General features: G+C 36.0%; 1 protein-coding gene, 1 long non-coding RNA gene and 1 other non-coding gene across 7 annotated transcripts in view; 2 read left to right on the forward strand and 1 right to left on the reverse strand.

Moving 5' to 3' along the window:
- CCDC150 (coiled-coil domain containing 150) overlaps positions 1 to 15762 on the reverse strand; it is a 59967-nt gene that overhangs the window by 40708 nt on the left and 3497 nt on the right. For 2 of the 5 annotated variants that reach the window (XM_058439970.1, XM_058439965.1), the window contains exons 3-7: positions 14784 to 14891; positions 12838 to 12962; positions 12374 to 12551; positions 11913 to 11990; positions 11744 to 11812 (exon numbers count right to left, since the gene is read on the reverse strand). In XM_058439970.1, coding sequence (XP_058295953.1) covers positions 11744 to 11812; positions 11913 to 11930 — 87 coding nt within the window. In that variant the 5' untranslated portion in view covers positions 11931 to 11990; positions 12374 to 12551; positions 12838 to 12962; positions 14784 to 14891. Of the gene's footprint in view, positions 1 to 8169; positions 8191 to 11743; positions 11813 to 11912; positions 11991 to 12373; positions 12552 to 12837; positions 12963 to 14783; positions 14892 to 15762 lie in introns of those variants that run through there. The other 3 variants (XM_058439963.1, XM_058439980.1, XM_058439976.1) reach the window with 3 other exon arrangements.
- LOC131383663 (uncharacterized) overlaps positions 1 to 15762 on the forward strand; it is a 38999-nt gene that overhangs the window by 17768 nt on the left and 5469 nt on the right. The gene's annotated exons all lie outside the window — the stretch shown is intronic.
- LOC116809916 (small Cajal body-specific RNA 16) lies at positions 2809 to 2991 on the forward strand. Its single transcript, XR_004370080.1, has one exon. It is a non-coding gene; the product is annotated as a small Cajal body-specific RNA 16 (non-coding RNA).

Here is a 15762-nt window from a genome sequence, read left to right on the forward strand (position 1 = left end):
AAAGGCCTTCAATAAAATTCAACATCCTTTCATGTTAAAAACTCTCAATAAACTAGGTATTGAAGGAACATACCACAAAATAGTAAGAGCCATCTATGACAAACTCACAGCCAACATCATACTGAATTGGCAAAAGGTAGAACCATTTCCCTTGAAAACCGGCACAAGACAAGCATGCCCTCTCTCACTACTCCTATTCAACATAATATTGGAAGTTCTGGCCAAAGCAATAAGGAAAGAGAAAGAAATAAAGGGCATTCAAACAGAAAAAGAGGAAGTCAAACTATCCCTGTTTGCAGATGACGTGATCCTATATCTCAAAAACCCTATAACCTCAGCCCCAAAGCTTCTTAAGCTGATAAGCAACTTCAGCAGTCTCAGGAGACAAAATCAATATGCAAAAATCGTTAGCATTCCCATACACCAACAACAGTAAAGCTGAGAGCCAAATCATGAATGAACTCCCATTTGCAGTTGCCACAAAAAGAATAAAATACCTAGGAATACAGCTAACTAGGTAGGTGAAAGGTCTCTACAAGAAGAACTACAAAACACTGCTCAAAGAAATGAGAGATGACACTAACAAATGGAAAAACATTCCATGCTCACGGATAAGAAGAATCATGTCATTAAAATGGCCATACTGGCCGGGCGCGGTGGCTCACGCTTGTAATCCCAGCACTTTGGGAGGCCGAGGCAGGCGGATCACGAGGTCAGGAGATCGAGACCACGGTGAAACCCCGTCTCTACTAAAAAAAATACAAAAAATTAGCCGGGCGTGGTGGCGGGCGCCTGTAGTCCCAGCTACTCGGAGAGGCTGAGGCAGGAGAATGGCGTGAACCCGGGAGGCGGAGGTTGCAGTGAGCCGAGATCGCGCCACTGCACTCCAGCCTGGGCGACAGAGCAAGACTCTGTCTCAAAAAAAAAAAAAAAAAAAAAAAAAAAATGGCCATACTGCCCAAAGCAATTTACAGATTCAATGCTATTCCCATTAAACTACCATTGACATTCTTCATAGAACTAGAAAAAACTATTTTAAAAATTTATATGGAACCAAAAAAGAGCCTGAACAGCTAAGAAAATCCTAACCAAAAAGAACAAAGCTGGAGGTACCATGCTACGCAACTTCAAATTATACTACAGGGCTACAGTAACCAAAACAGCATGCATGGTACTGGTACAAGAACAGACACATAGACCAATGGAACAGAATAGAGAACCGAGAAATAAGACCACACACCTTCAGCAATCTGACCTTCGACAAACCTGACAAAAACAAGCAATGGGGAAAGGATTCCCTGTTAAATAAATGGGACTGGGATAACTGGCTGGCTATATGCAGAAGATGGAAACTAGACCCCTTCCCTATACCATATACAAAAATTAACTCAAAATAGATTAAGGACTTAAATATAAAACCCAAAACTATAAAAACCCTGGAAGACAACCTAGGTAATACTATTCAGAACATAGGCATGAGCAAAGATTTCATGACAAAGACGTCAAAAGCAATCGCAACAAAAGCAAAAATTGACAAATAGGATCTAATTAAACTAAAGAGCTTCTGCATAGCAAAAGAAACTATCAACAGAGTAAACAGACAGTCTACAGAATGGAAGACTATGCATCTGACAAAGGTCTAATATCCAGCATCTATAAGGAACTTAAATTTACAAGAAAAAGACAACCTCATTAAATAGTGGGCAAAAAGCATAAACAGACACTTCTTAAAAGAAGACACAAATGTGGCCAACAATCATATGAAGAAAGCTCAACATCACTGAACATTAGAGAAATGTAAATCAAAACCATGATGAGATACCATCTCACACCAGTCAGAATGACTACTATTAAAAAGTCAAAAAATCAAAAAGTAACAGATGCTGGTGAGGTTGTGGAGAAAAAGGAATACTTGCACACTGTTGGTGGGAGTGTAAATTAGTTCAACCCTTGTGGAAGACAGTGTGGCGATTCCTCAAAGTCCTGAAGACAGAAATACCATTTGACCCAGCAATCGCATTACTGGGTATATACCCAAAGGAATATACATCATTCTATTATAAAGACACATGCATGTGTGTATGTTCACTGGAGCACTATTCACAACAGCAAATACATGGAATCAACCTAAATGCTCATCAATGATAGACTGGATAAAGCAAATGTGGTACATATACACCATGGAATACTATGCAGCCATAAAAAAGAATGAGATCATGTCCTTGTGATCATGGATGGAGCTGGGGGCCATTATCCTTAGCAAACTAACACTGGAACAGAAAACCAAATGTTGCGTGTTCTCTCATAAGTGGGAGCTAAATGATGAGAATATATGGACACATAGAGGAGAACAACACATACTGGGTGTGTCAGAGGGTGGAGGGTGGGTGGAGGGAGAGGATCAGGAAAAATAATATCAGGGTGATGAAATAATCTGCATAACAAATCCCCATAACACACATTTACCTATGTAACAAACCTGCACATGTACAGTGAACTTAAAAAAAATAACCTAGGTGTGACCACTGAGGTTTGTGTAAGTACTCTCTATTGTACAACAACAAAACTGCCCAGAGATGCATTTCTGAGAATGTATCTCCATCGTTAAGTGACAACCTAACTGTATTAGAAGATTCAATATTGCTGAGATGTTAACTCTCATTTGAAATCCCCATAAAACATCATTAAGGTCATTCTAAAACATACATGAAAAAGCAAACGAACTAAAATAGCTAAAACACTTTAGGAAAATAACACTGTTGGAGGACTCTACCTAATTTCATGATTTATTATAAAGCTACAATAATCACAGTCTGTGGAAAGGCTCCTGTGTTGTTGAACTTGCCCAGTTGTGGGTGCAGCCATGTACTGGGCAGCCCAAGCCTGACATAAAGTAAATTCCCAGAAGAAGTCTTTCCTGGGTTTTGAATTTGCAGTAACAGGTGTGAGCATTCTAGCAGCAGTTTGTTGGTCATGTGAAATCAGAAATGAAAGCTAGAGAGTTGCCAACTGTGGGAATGAGTGTAAAAGACATGCCCCAAAACATACATACATAAGTAAACTGTTGAGAGCAAGAGACACAAAATCTTCAAAGTATCAAGAGAGGAGTGGCTCCTGATGTACAAGATAATCTCAACAAGATTAACAGCTGATTTCTCATCAGAAAGTTGAGGCCAGAAGGCAGTGGGATGACATATTCAAAATGCTGAAAGAAAAACACTCAACCATGAATTCTAAATTCAGCAAACCTATCCTTCAAAAACAACAAAGAAATTAAGACATTCCCAGATAAATAAAAACTGAAATAATTCATACAAGAACTTTTCTTCTAGTTTAAACACACTCTTGAGAATGTGGTTCTTCAGACTTCACCTAAAATGTGGAGTAATTTCTCCAGGTCCCCATTTTTGGTGGGGTTTGGATTGTGAAGCTAGAAAGCATACGCTGTAAGAAATACTAAAGGAAGTTCTTTAGGCTAAAATAAAAAGGCACTAGACAATATCTGGAATCCACATAAGAAATAAAAGGTAACAGTAAAGGTAGCAACACAGGTATATATAAAAGGTAGTATATATTTTTGTTTGTAATTATTTTTGTTACCTATAAACCAAAATATAGAATAAAAGAAATGATAAGGGAGTTAAAATGGTGAACTAGAAATATATATTTAACATAAAAGGTGGCACTAATTGAGAAATAGAGGAAGAAAAAGCAAAAAACGAAACAAAAAAAAAGCAAAATGGCAGATATAAATCCTACCTTAACAGTAATTATATTAAATACAAATAGATTAAACCACTGCAATTACAAAGCAGAGATAGGCAAAATTAGTTTTTAAAAAACCAACTATATGCTGTTTATAAAATGTACACTTTAGATCCAAAGGCACAAATGGGGTTGAAAGCAAAAGGATGGAAAATATATACCATATAAATTAAACAGTAATCTAAAAAGAGCTAGAATGACTGTACTAATATTAGACAAAATAGACATTAAGAAAAAATTGGTGAGATAAAGAGCATTATACATTGAAAAAGTGTTTACCCATCAAGAAGATGTATCATTTATAAATATATATGCACCTAACAGAGGCCACAAATATATGAAGCAAAAAATGACAGTATTGAAGAAACAAACAAATAATTTAACAGTAATAGTTGGAACTTCAATACCCCATTTTCATTAATCAACAGAACAACTGGACAGAAGATTAATGAGGAAACAGAAGACATGAACAACACTATAAACCAAGTAGACCTAACGGACACCTATAGAACAATCCTTCCAATAATAGCAAAATACACATTTTTCTCAAGTACACATGGAACATTCTTCAGCGTATATCCCTGTTATACCATAAAACAACTCTCAATAAATCTGAAAGGACTGATATCATGCAAAGTATGTTCTCCAACTACAATGGAATAAAATTAGAAATCAATAAAACAATATTTGGGGAATTCACATATGTGAATAAACTAAACATGTCACTTCTAAACAACCAATGGGTCAAAAAAGAAATCTCAAGGGAAATTAAAGAACAGTTTGAGATAAACAAAAATGAAAACACAAAATAACAAAACATCCCATATGCAGCTAAAGCAGTGCAGAGAGGGAAATTTATAGCTGCAGACACTTATTTTTTATTTTTTTATGGGCACTCCCCTGAACCAGAATAGGTTCAGAGTGACTCCTATAGGCACTTACATTTAAAAAATGAAATATTTCTCAATCAATAACCTAAGCTTATCTTTAGAAACTAGACAAAGAAAAGCAAATTAAACCCCAAGCAAACATAAAGAAGATAACAGTAAGGATTCACACAGAAATGAGATAGAGAAAAATCTATAAAAAACTTCCACAAGTTGGTTCTCTAGAAAGATCAACAAAACTGACAAACATTTAGCTGGACTAAACAAGAACAAAATACAGGAGACACAAATAATTAAAATTAGGAATCAAAGAGAGAACTCTGCTACTGACCTTACAGAAAGAAAGACAAGGGGCTACTCTGAAAATAGTATGCTAACAAATTAGATATCCTAGATGAAATGGGCAAATTCCTAGAAAGAACCAAACTACTGAAACTGACTCAAATAAAGGTAGAAAATCTGCATAGACCTATAAGAATAAAAATAATAAACCAAACAAAGAAACAAAACCTTCTACATACAAGAAAGCCCAGAACCAGATGGCTTCACTGGTAAATGCTACAAAATATTTAAAGAAGAATTAACCCCAATCCCTCACAAACTCTTCCCAACAATAGAAATGGAGGGAATACTTACCGAATCATTTTAAGAGACCAATATTATCTTGATACCAAAACCAAAAAGATTACAAGAAAATAAAACTACAGAACAGTATCCCTTATGAATATAGATGCAAAAAATCTTAACAAAATACTAGCAAGGCTAATGCAACAACATATAAAAAGGACAACATGACCAAGTAAAATTTATCCAAGGAATGCAAGCTTAGTTTTGCATTTGAAGTCAATCACTGTAATACACCACAGTAATAGAACGAAGAACAAAACCCCCAAGATCATCTCAACAGACACAGCAAAAGCATTTAACAAAATTCAACATATTTTCATGACAAAAATTCCCAACAAACTGGGAATAGAAGGGAATTTTCTAATCCTGATGAAGAGCATTGAAAAAACCCCACATTTGACATCATACTTAATGGTGACAAACTAAAAGCTTTCCCCCGAAGATCAGAAACAAGACAGAGATGTCTGCTCTCACCAATTCTATTCAATATTGCACTGGAGATTCTATCAGGCAATTATATACGAAAACGAAATAAAAGGCAGCCAAATTGGAAAGGAAGAAGTGAAACTATCTCTATTACAAACAGACATAGCAAATAGAGAGCCCAGGAGTTCAAGACCAGCCAGGCAACAGAACAAAACTCCGTCTCTACAAAAAATAACTATCTCTATTACAAAGAGAGATATAGTTTATAGAGATAGTATATAGAGATGACATTATCTTATACAGTAGTCCTCACTGTCATTGATAGGTTCTTGGAGACTGCAACTTTAAGTGAAATGATAATGTATAACAAAATCCATTTTTTTCTTATCAACATCATAACACAACATTGAATGAAATGATGTTATTCAAAGACCTGCTGTATGTCGTTTCACTTGAAGTTGAAACCTAAGAACCTATTGATGACATTAAGTGAGGACATAACTTTATACAAAAAATATACAACAAATTGTATTATTGAGATTGTAATACTCCTCAAATTGATCTACAGATTCAATGTAAACCTTACCAAAATTCCAGCTGTTCTTTTTTACAGAAATGGAAAGTCTGGTCCTAAAATTCATATAGAAATGCAATGACCCAGAATGGCTAAAACAATCTTTAAAAAACAACAACAACAACAACAACAAAAGTTGTAAGATTCACATTTAGACATCAAAACTTCCTACAAAACAATAGTAATCAAGACTGTGTGGTATTGGCATAACGATAGACATATAGATCAATGCAAGAGAATTAAGAGTCTACAAATAAACTTACATATCTATGATTAATTGATTTTTGACAGGGGAGTGAAAACTATTCCATAGAAAGAATGAATGATCTTTTCAATGAACGGTACTGGGACAATTATATATCTATAGCCAAAATAATGAAGTCAAACGCTTACCTCACAGCACATATAAAATTAACTCAAAGTGGATCAAAGACCTAAATTAATACATAAAACTATAAAAAATTTTAAAATATAAAATAGGTGTAAATCTATATGATCTTGAGTTAGGCAAGAGTTTCTCAAATATAATACTCAAACACAAACAATCCAAGGAAACACAGATAAACCAAACTTAAAATTTTTTAAACTTTTATGCATCAAAGCACATTATCAATGTAAAAATACAACCCACGGAATGGGAGAAAATACCTGCAAATCACTTATCTGATAAGGGTGTAGCATCTAGAATGTGTAAAGAACTCGTATAAGTTGATAATTAAAAGATAATCCTTTTTAAAAATTGGCAAAGGATCTGAATAGACATTTCTCCAAAGAAGATATACAAATGGCCAGTAAGCACACAAGAAGATGCTTAACATCATTAGTTATTATGGAAATGCAAATCAAAACCATAATGAGGTACCACTTCACACCCATTAGGATGGCTATAATCAAACACAAAATAAGTGTTTGTGAGGACGTGGAGAAACTGGAACTTTTGTACATCGCTGGTGAGAATGTAAAATGGTTTAGTGCTGTGGAAAACTGGTGATTCCTCAGAGTTAAACGTAAAATTACCATGTGACCCAGAAATTCCACTGTTAGATATATATATCACAAAGAATTGAAAAGAGGTACTGAAATATACGTATATACAGGTTCATAGCAGCACTAGTCACAATAGCCAAAAGGTAAAAACAGTGCAAATGTTCTTTGACAGATGGACAGATAAACAAATTTGGTGTGTGAGTGTGTGTGTGTGCGCGTGCACATATATACATACAATCACCACTACTCAGCCATAAAATGAAGTACTGATACATACTACAATGTTGAAGAACCCCAAAAGCATCATGCTAAGTAAAAGAAGCCACACACAAAAGATCAAATACTGTATGATTATATTTACATAAAATATTCAGAATAGGTAAATCCATAGAGACAGAATGCCGACTAGTGGTTGTCAGGGGCTGGGAGAAGGAGGGAATGGGGAGTGACTGCTTAACTAGTACAGGGTTTCCTTTTGGGGTGATGAAAATATTTTGAATCTAGACAGAGGCGGTGGTGGCACCACACTGCAGATGTACTGAATACCACTGAATTGTTCACTTTAAACTGGCTAATTTTATATTATGTGAATTTCACCTCAATTAAAAAACAACAGTGAGATATTTCACACCCACTAGGATGGGTATTTTAAAAATGTGAACAAGTGTTAGTAAGGATGTGGAGACACTGGAACTCTCAAACATTGCCGGTGGGATTGTAAAATGGTGTAGCCACTTTGGAAAAGAGTTTGGCAGTTTCTCAAAATTATAAACATGGAGTAATCATATGACCCAGTAGTTCCACTCCTAGGTTATACCTCAGACAATTGAAAACATATGTTTACACAAAAAAATTGTATACAAATGCTCACAGAATCATTAATACCCAAAAAGTTGAAACAACCTGAAAGCCCACCAATGGAGAAATTTAAAAAGGTACTAGGCTGGGCATGGTGGCTCACGACTGCAATCCCAGCAATTTGGGAGGCTGAGATATCTGGGCAGATTGCTTGAGCCCAGGAGTTCAAGACTGGCCAGGCAACATAACAAAACTCCGTCTCTACAAAAAATAAAAAAAATAGTTGAGTATGGTGGCATGCGTCTGCAGTCCCAGCTACTCAGGAGGCTGAGGTGGGTGGGAGGATCACCTGAACCTGGGGAGGTCGAGGCTGCAGTGAGCTGTGATTGTGTCACCGTCCTGCAGCCTGGGTGACAGAGTGAGACCCTGAAAAAAAAAAAAATGAAATGAACCCTGAACAATACCTTGCATGATACTTAAAAATTAACTTGAAATGGATCATAGACTTACTATAAAACCTAAAACTCTAAGACTTCTAGAGGACAACAAAAAAGAAAATTGTGGTGATCCTAGGTTAGGCAAAAATTCAAAAAGTATGATTCACAAAATTTTTAAAATTGATCATTAGTCTTCATTAAAATTTAAAACTTCTGCTCTTTGAAAGAAAATGAAAAGACAAGTCATAAAATGGAAGAAGAGATCTGTAAAACACATATCTGACAAAAGACTTGTATATATACAAACAGTAAAAATATTTTTAAGATTATAAGAATATATTTTAAAACCTCTGAAAACTCCAGAAAAACAACTGAATTTAAAATGGTTAAAAGATTTGATGAGATACTTCAATTTGTAATGGCAAATAAGTGCATGAAAAGAAGCTGAGTATTATTAGTCATTGGAGAAATGCAAATTACAACCACAGTGATACGCTGCTACACACAAATTCTAATAGATAAAACTAAAAAACTGACAACCAAGTGCTGGTGAGAATGTAGAGAAACTGGAACTCATGAATTACTGATAGAAATGTAAGATGGTACAGATTGTTTGAAAAACAGTTGAGCAGTTTGTTATTATGTTAAACATATATTTATCATAGGAACCAGAAATCCAACTCTTGATATTTACCCAACAGAAATACATATGTGCATATTTGAATATTTATAGAGGCTTTATTAATTGCCAAAATCAGGAAACAACCCAAATGTCCTTCAGCTGGTGAATGGATAAAGAAACTGATACATCCAGGCAATGGAGCAGATTACTGACACACAACATGGATTAATCTCAAATGCCTTATGCTAAATGAAAGAAACTAAATTTAAAATGCTACATACTGTATGATTCTATTTATATGACACTCTGGATAATTTATAACTCTAGGGACAAAAAAGCAGATCTGTGGTTGCCAGGGGAAGGAGGTGGAAGAAGGCATTGATTACAAAAGGGCACAAGGGAACTTTCTCAGGGTGACAAAAATGTTCTATATTTTGACTGTGGTGATGGTTACATGATCGTATGTGTCAAAATTCATAGAACTATACGCTAAAAAAGGGTGAATTTCACTGTATGTAAATTATAACAATTAACCTGACTTTTTAAAAAAGCATAGCATTAAAAGAACACATATTTTAAAAATCAGTTCGGCCGGGCGCGGTGGCTCACGCTTGTAATCCCAGCACTTTGGGAGGCCGAGGTGGGTGGATCACGAGGTCAGGAGATCGAGATCACGGTGAAGCCCCCTCTCTACTAAAAATGCAAAAAAATTAGCCGGGCGTGGTGGCGGGTGCCTGTAGTCCCAGCTACTCGGGAGGCTGAGGCAGGAGAATGGCGTGAACCCAGGAGGTGGAGCTTGCAGTGAGCGGAGATTGCGCCACTGCATTCCAGCCTGGGCGACAGAGCGAGACTCTGTCTCAAAAAAAAAAAAACAAATTATACCACAAAATGAGATTCTCTATAAGCATTATCATTTGGCTTCATAGAATGTCTCTAATGAGCAAGTATCTCTCAGCACCATGAACTTACACTTAGTCTACATTAAGACGAATGAAATCAGACAAGCAAAATAATAATGCTGTTTTTATCCCAAACATATTCACAGCATTTGCCCTGGCCATGTAACATTCACTAACTTTTTTATGAGACAGAGTCTCACTCTGTCACCCAGGCTGAAATACAGTGGTGCAATCTTGGCTCACTGCAACCTCCACCTATGAGGTTCAAGCAATTCTCATGCCTCAGTCACCCGAGTAGCTGGGATTATAGGTGTGCGCCACTGCACCTGGTTAATTTTTTTGTATTTTTAGCAGAGACAGGGTTTTGCCTTGTTGGCCAGGCTGGTCTCAAACTCCTGGCCTCAAGTGATCTGCCCACCTCAGCCTCCCAAAGTGCTGGGATTACAGGTGTGAGCCACCATGCCCGCCCTCATTCACGAACATTTTTAAGCAAAAAGCATTACTGAATTTAATAGTAGTCACCAATTTTCCCAATTTTAGAAAGCATGGTTGAGATCAAATTGATAACCACCAAAGTCCGTGCCACAGGAAGTCAGCCTCATTTGAGGATTTTTAGGGTGGACTATTTTCATATCACTAGAACCAGAGAAGGTACCTGCTAGCTTGGTGGTAACCGCATTTGAGCTCAGGCTGAAACTCTAGCATTTCTCCTCTCTCCAATCCTTAAATTAAAAGTTTACATGTATATATGGTAATACAAATGCTACTTGGGCAAACCAGAAGCAAAGAAACAGTCAAGGCTTGACGACTATATCCAATACCTATTGCTGGATTTCTTGTCTAAGTAAGCTAATACTCCTTGCTGCTCCAGATATATTCTCTAGATGACAGTGATATGTAAGCTTTACTCTCTTCAAAATTTGAAACGCAAACAGCAATGTTTTAAAGATTGGTTCTTGTTTAATTTTAATAAGGATTTCATTTGTTTCTCTGGACATTCTACTGTTTTAGAACCCAGAAAATGGTACCTCGAAGATAAAGTGGCAGGTGCTGATAGGTACTTGGCAGCCTTAGTTTTTTTTTTTTTTTTGAGAGGGAGCCTTGCTCTGTCGCCCAGGATGGAGTGCGGTGGCGCAATCACCTCAGCTCACTGCAACCTCTGCCTCCTGGGTTCAGGCGATTCTCCTGCCTCAGCCTCCCGAGTAGCTGGGATTACAGGCGCCCACCACCACGCCCAGCTAATTTTTGTATTTTAGTAGAGATGGGGTTTCACTATGTAGGTCGAGCTGGTCTCGAACTCCTGACCTCAAATGATCCACCCACCTTGGGCTCCCAAAGTGCTGGGATTACAGGCGCGAGCCACCTCGCCCAGTCATTAGTTTTTTATTTAAAAACAGCCTAGTCAGCAATCATCTCTTTGCCTCTCACAGGCCCATTAGCTAACTCTCAGGTGACTTCTTGGCTAGAATCCTCAGTTAACACTAGGGCCAGAGGCAGTGATGACTCACTGGCAAACATCAGATGCTCAATAAGAAAATGCTCCCCAGAAACAACCTTCTGCTGCAGTGACTGGTGTGCTCTGAGTGGCATCCAGCTTCATAGCTCTCCTTTCCCTGCAGCTTGGTATTCATCACCCATCTCCTCATTAAGATAAGCTGATACAGTAGTCAGCAATACAGAAGGAAATACAGTGAAATATCAGTAAGTAAAATGTAGAATACCTGGTTTTTAGCTAATTCCTTTTCCAAATTGCATCTTTCTTGCACTCTTTCTTTTTCTGTTTTATTAACCTACCCAAGGGGGATGGGAAAAAAAAGAAATAGGTCAATTTTATAGCAGCTGACAGGCTCCACTATAGCAGACATATCCTGCATGTCAATTAATACCTACACTGCAGAGATAGCACATCCTCTCAGAAAAGGGGCCAATCAGGGAGTCTCTGAGGCAGAGCAGACTTCACAAATAGCCCTGAAATTAGAAAGACACGTCTGCATGTCAGACTCTGCTGGTTCCTTCCTAAGTAGGAAGACAGGGCTGTTCCCCCTTAACCTTCACTGTCCCACTCCTTCAGGGGAAATCAATTTTTAAAATCTGACCCCTTAACTAACACAAGAATGTGTGAATTACTAGTTAACATTCACTAATGCTGGATAAGGATATACTGTTCTATTTGGCACAGACTACTTCACATGCTAAAAGGCATAGGTTAGCTACCTAAAGATTCTTTATTGGGCAACTCAGACAAACTGCATCTGGGTTTTATTTCTTTTCTTGTCTTTTGCATTTAGAATGCAATTTTAAAACATCATCACACCACAACGAGAAGATAATGTAAATTTGCTTCTACCTACCTCCCTCTGAAATCTTTCTTTCTCCTCTAGCAGAGACTTCTTCTCTTGCATTGATGCTTCCAATTCACCTCGCAATCTTGCAATAGTTGATTCTAGCAGCTCTTTTTGCACAGCTGTTCTCTTTTCAGCATCCTGTGCTTTCTGGATACACTGGTTATGCTCAAGGATTAAATGATCCCTGCAGGAAGAGAACAAGAACATATGAAAGCTAAATGAGAATTCTAATTTAACAGAAAGAGCAATTAAATGTTCTTATAGAACATATTTCCTGACTGAGAGTAGTTACCAAAATGTTCTAACAAAACTAGTTTCTTGAGGGCAGAGTCTTTATTTTAGCTCTGTGGCTGGCCCAAAAAATGCAGAATCAAATGTTTTCATTGACGATAAGACTGAGACAGACGCATGATAAGAAACACAAATGCAAGAACAAAAGATGTATAAGAAGTTGCCCATAATTTACTTACAGATGTGCTTGGAGTTGGGTTTTCTCATTCTGAACAGTCTGTAGTTCACTTGTGATACTGGCATGGGCTGCATCCAGCAATAAGTTTTATTCTTGAAATGTCTGCGTTATCATTTTCTGCTCTACCTGAGTGTTAAAAGCAATATTAGAAGTTGAAGCTCCAGAAAGTCTTTTGATAGGGTATCATTTGGAGTAACTGATCAAAAACACTGAACTAACTTAAAAAAACAAGTTTTATTTACATAAATAAAACCTCTTTTTAAAACAATTTATTTCAATGCCCAGTTTCTCTTTGTCCTCCTCTGAGTTGACTACAGTTCTATCTCTTTATAGCTCTACTAGCCAATAGTCAAGATGCATTATTTACCCAGCCTGCTGAAAAATTATAAAACTCCTAATACCAACAAATTTTTAAATATAGAAAATTATATTACAAGTATTTTTGGTATTTTAAAATTTCAATATGGTACTTTATTTTTAAAAGTAAAACAATATAAATGTATATAAAGTGAAAAGATCCTTTCCTCTCTATCTGCACTTCCCCTCCAAATAATCCCACATTCTAAGGATTATGATGTTTAACAGTTTGCTGTGAATTCTTTTGAGACTATCTTAAATTGCACTCAGATAATGTTACAGCAGAAGCACTATAACTGTTTTACATAATTTATTTTCTTTGGCTCACCATTTTGGAATTATCAAAACATGACATTTTTATGTACCATATACCCCTACACATAATCCATAAAGTTTTTGCAAATATAGTACATATCGACAATTAGTTTTATAAATACTTTTTTTAAAACTTCTATTTTAACAATATTTGATTGCAAAGCAAGTCTTCACACTGGTAATGAGATCCCAATTGTGTTATATTCCAAAATTTTGAAATATTTGTAATAAATATTTCATTATATATTCAGTCCACTGAATTATAAGTCCATGAAAGTAGGAATTTTGTCTTGTTCACCACTATAATCCTATCTAGATATAGCATTATACTTGCACAGAGTTAAAAACTAAATATTTAGTGAGTATATGTTATGTGAAAAGCATGCTTAGCACTCTGAAAAATAAAGATATATAAGATAATGTCCTTGCCTCTAGAGAGCTCATAGTGTAATCCAGGAAATGAACCAGCACATAAATTACTACTAGAGAATGCAGAATAGGGATGCAGCATAACATAATGATTATATACATTGACTCTGGAGTCACCCTAGGTTAAAACGCAACTCTACTTCTTACTAGTTAGGTGAATTTGGGCAAGTAAACTTCTCTAACCCTCATTTTCTTATCTGTAAAATGAGGATAATAAATTTCCATAATGGCTGCTACAATTAAAGGAGGTAATATGTGTAAAATCCTTAGCACAATGCTTGGTATATATAGTAAGTATGCTTACAAAAAGAGAAAGTGATCTGTTATTATGATGGTGTGTTTAGTGTCCCAGGAATAGAAGTTGAAAGGGAAAACTTATCCCTTCTTGTTGGGATGATCAAGCTGCCTGATGAAAGTGACTCTTAAAAAATAAACAGAATTTCAGATATTGAAGATGAAGTAAAAAGCATTTTCAGCAGAGAAAATGGCATAAGCAAAATGAGAAATCGCAAGGTGTTTGAGGAAAAGGTTAAGTACTTTAGGGTTAGTCATACGTGTTCTCCATGATTCTATAAACAATGGGACAAATAATTATTTTTCCTCAAGTGATGATATTTGAGAAGAAATCATGAAAAGCCCTGAGTGTAAGGCCAAATCACCCCTCTGATGAAAATTGAAAAGCACTAATAGAAATAAGATAATTCAGTAGATTTTTTGAAATTTATTGTTAAAATATTTTATTTCTCCAGTTGGCCATAAACATTTCCTATCTATCAACCAGGCTGGCTTTCTGCCACCTGGTGAACTCTATTAAATTTGACACATTCACTAGTGTTAAACGAATACCTGCAGAATGGTCTGATGGTCAGCAATGATTCTGGCTTTTTCCATAATAACAGTCTGAAGCATGCAGCTCAACTCTGAAGACTTTTTAGTCAATTGGTCATTCAAAACCTAAGAAAACACACACAGCAAGTCATTGGTCTCTCCAATAAAGAATTATTTTTACTTATGTATTATTATTTTTAATGACTGCACAGTATCTCACTGTATATACGAACCTAATCTATTTAACCTATCCTCAATTCACATGTCATTAGTTTAAAAAATACTTTCAAATATTAAAAGTCTATACCCTAAATAATTCTAAATTAAGAGACTTGTTGATTTGGTAGAGCAACTGAAGCATATGGCATTTTACTGATCTTCTATTCTTCACAACTTTGAACACTGGTTCATTAGAGCAAGACATCTGCAAAATGGAATTTACAATGTCAGTACCTAGCCAATATTATAGAAATCCATGAGCATTCAGAATTATTTAGCTGGTAACACAAAATATCTAAGCTCTTTCACCACCAGCTGACAATATTCATAAAAGCAAAATATAGATGATTTTACCATCACGAGATTAATCTTTCAAAATAAAAATCATTTGAGCTACACAGATCTATCATATATGGAGGTAGTTAATAATTCTCTTTTCATAATTTGAAATTTGTATTATTGAGAAAAACATTTATCTCAACTATCAGTTATTTTTGCAAGGTAGATTTGGCAAAGATCTTATGTTTTAAACAAGTTCTTCAAGAACAAGCAACTTTGAAGGGGCACTAGGAAAAAAACACACAAAAAAAAATGGAGTAAAAGATAAAGAAAAGATTATCTGGCAAACATCACAAGTGGTATGGGCAGTACAGTAGTTAGAAACAAATTCAGGGGCATAAAGTCACACCAGATGCAGATGTACAAGCTATTCATCAAAGAATACCTGGGGACAAATCAGACAACCCTTGCTCTTTGAAAAGAAATAGCTACTTTTCTT

This window comes from Hylobates moloch, unplaced genomic scaffold, assembly GCF_009828535.3.
Source record: "Hylobates moloch isolate HMO894 unplaced genomic scaffold, HMol_V3 SCAFFOLD_1, whole genome shotgun sequence".
Lineage (NCBI taxonomy): Eukaryota > Metazoa > Chordata > Mammalia > Primates > Hylobatidae > Hylobates > Hylobates moloch.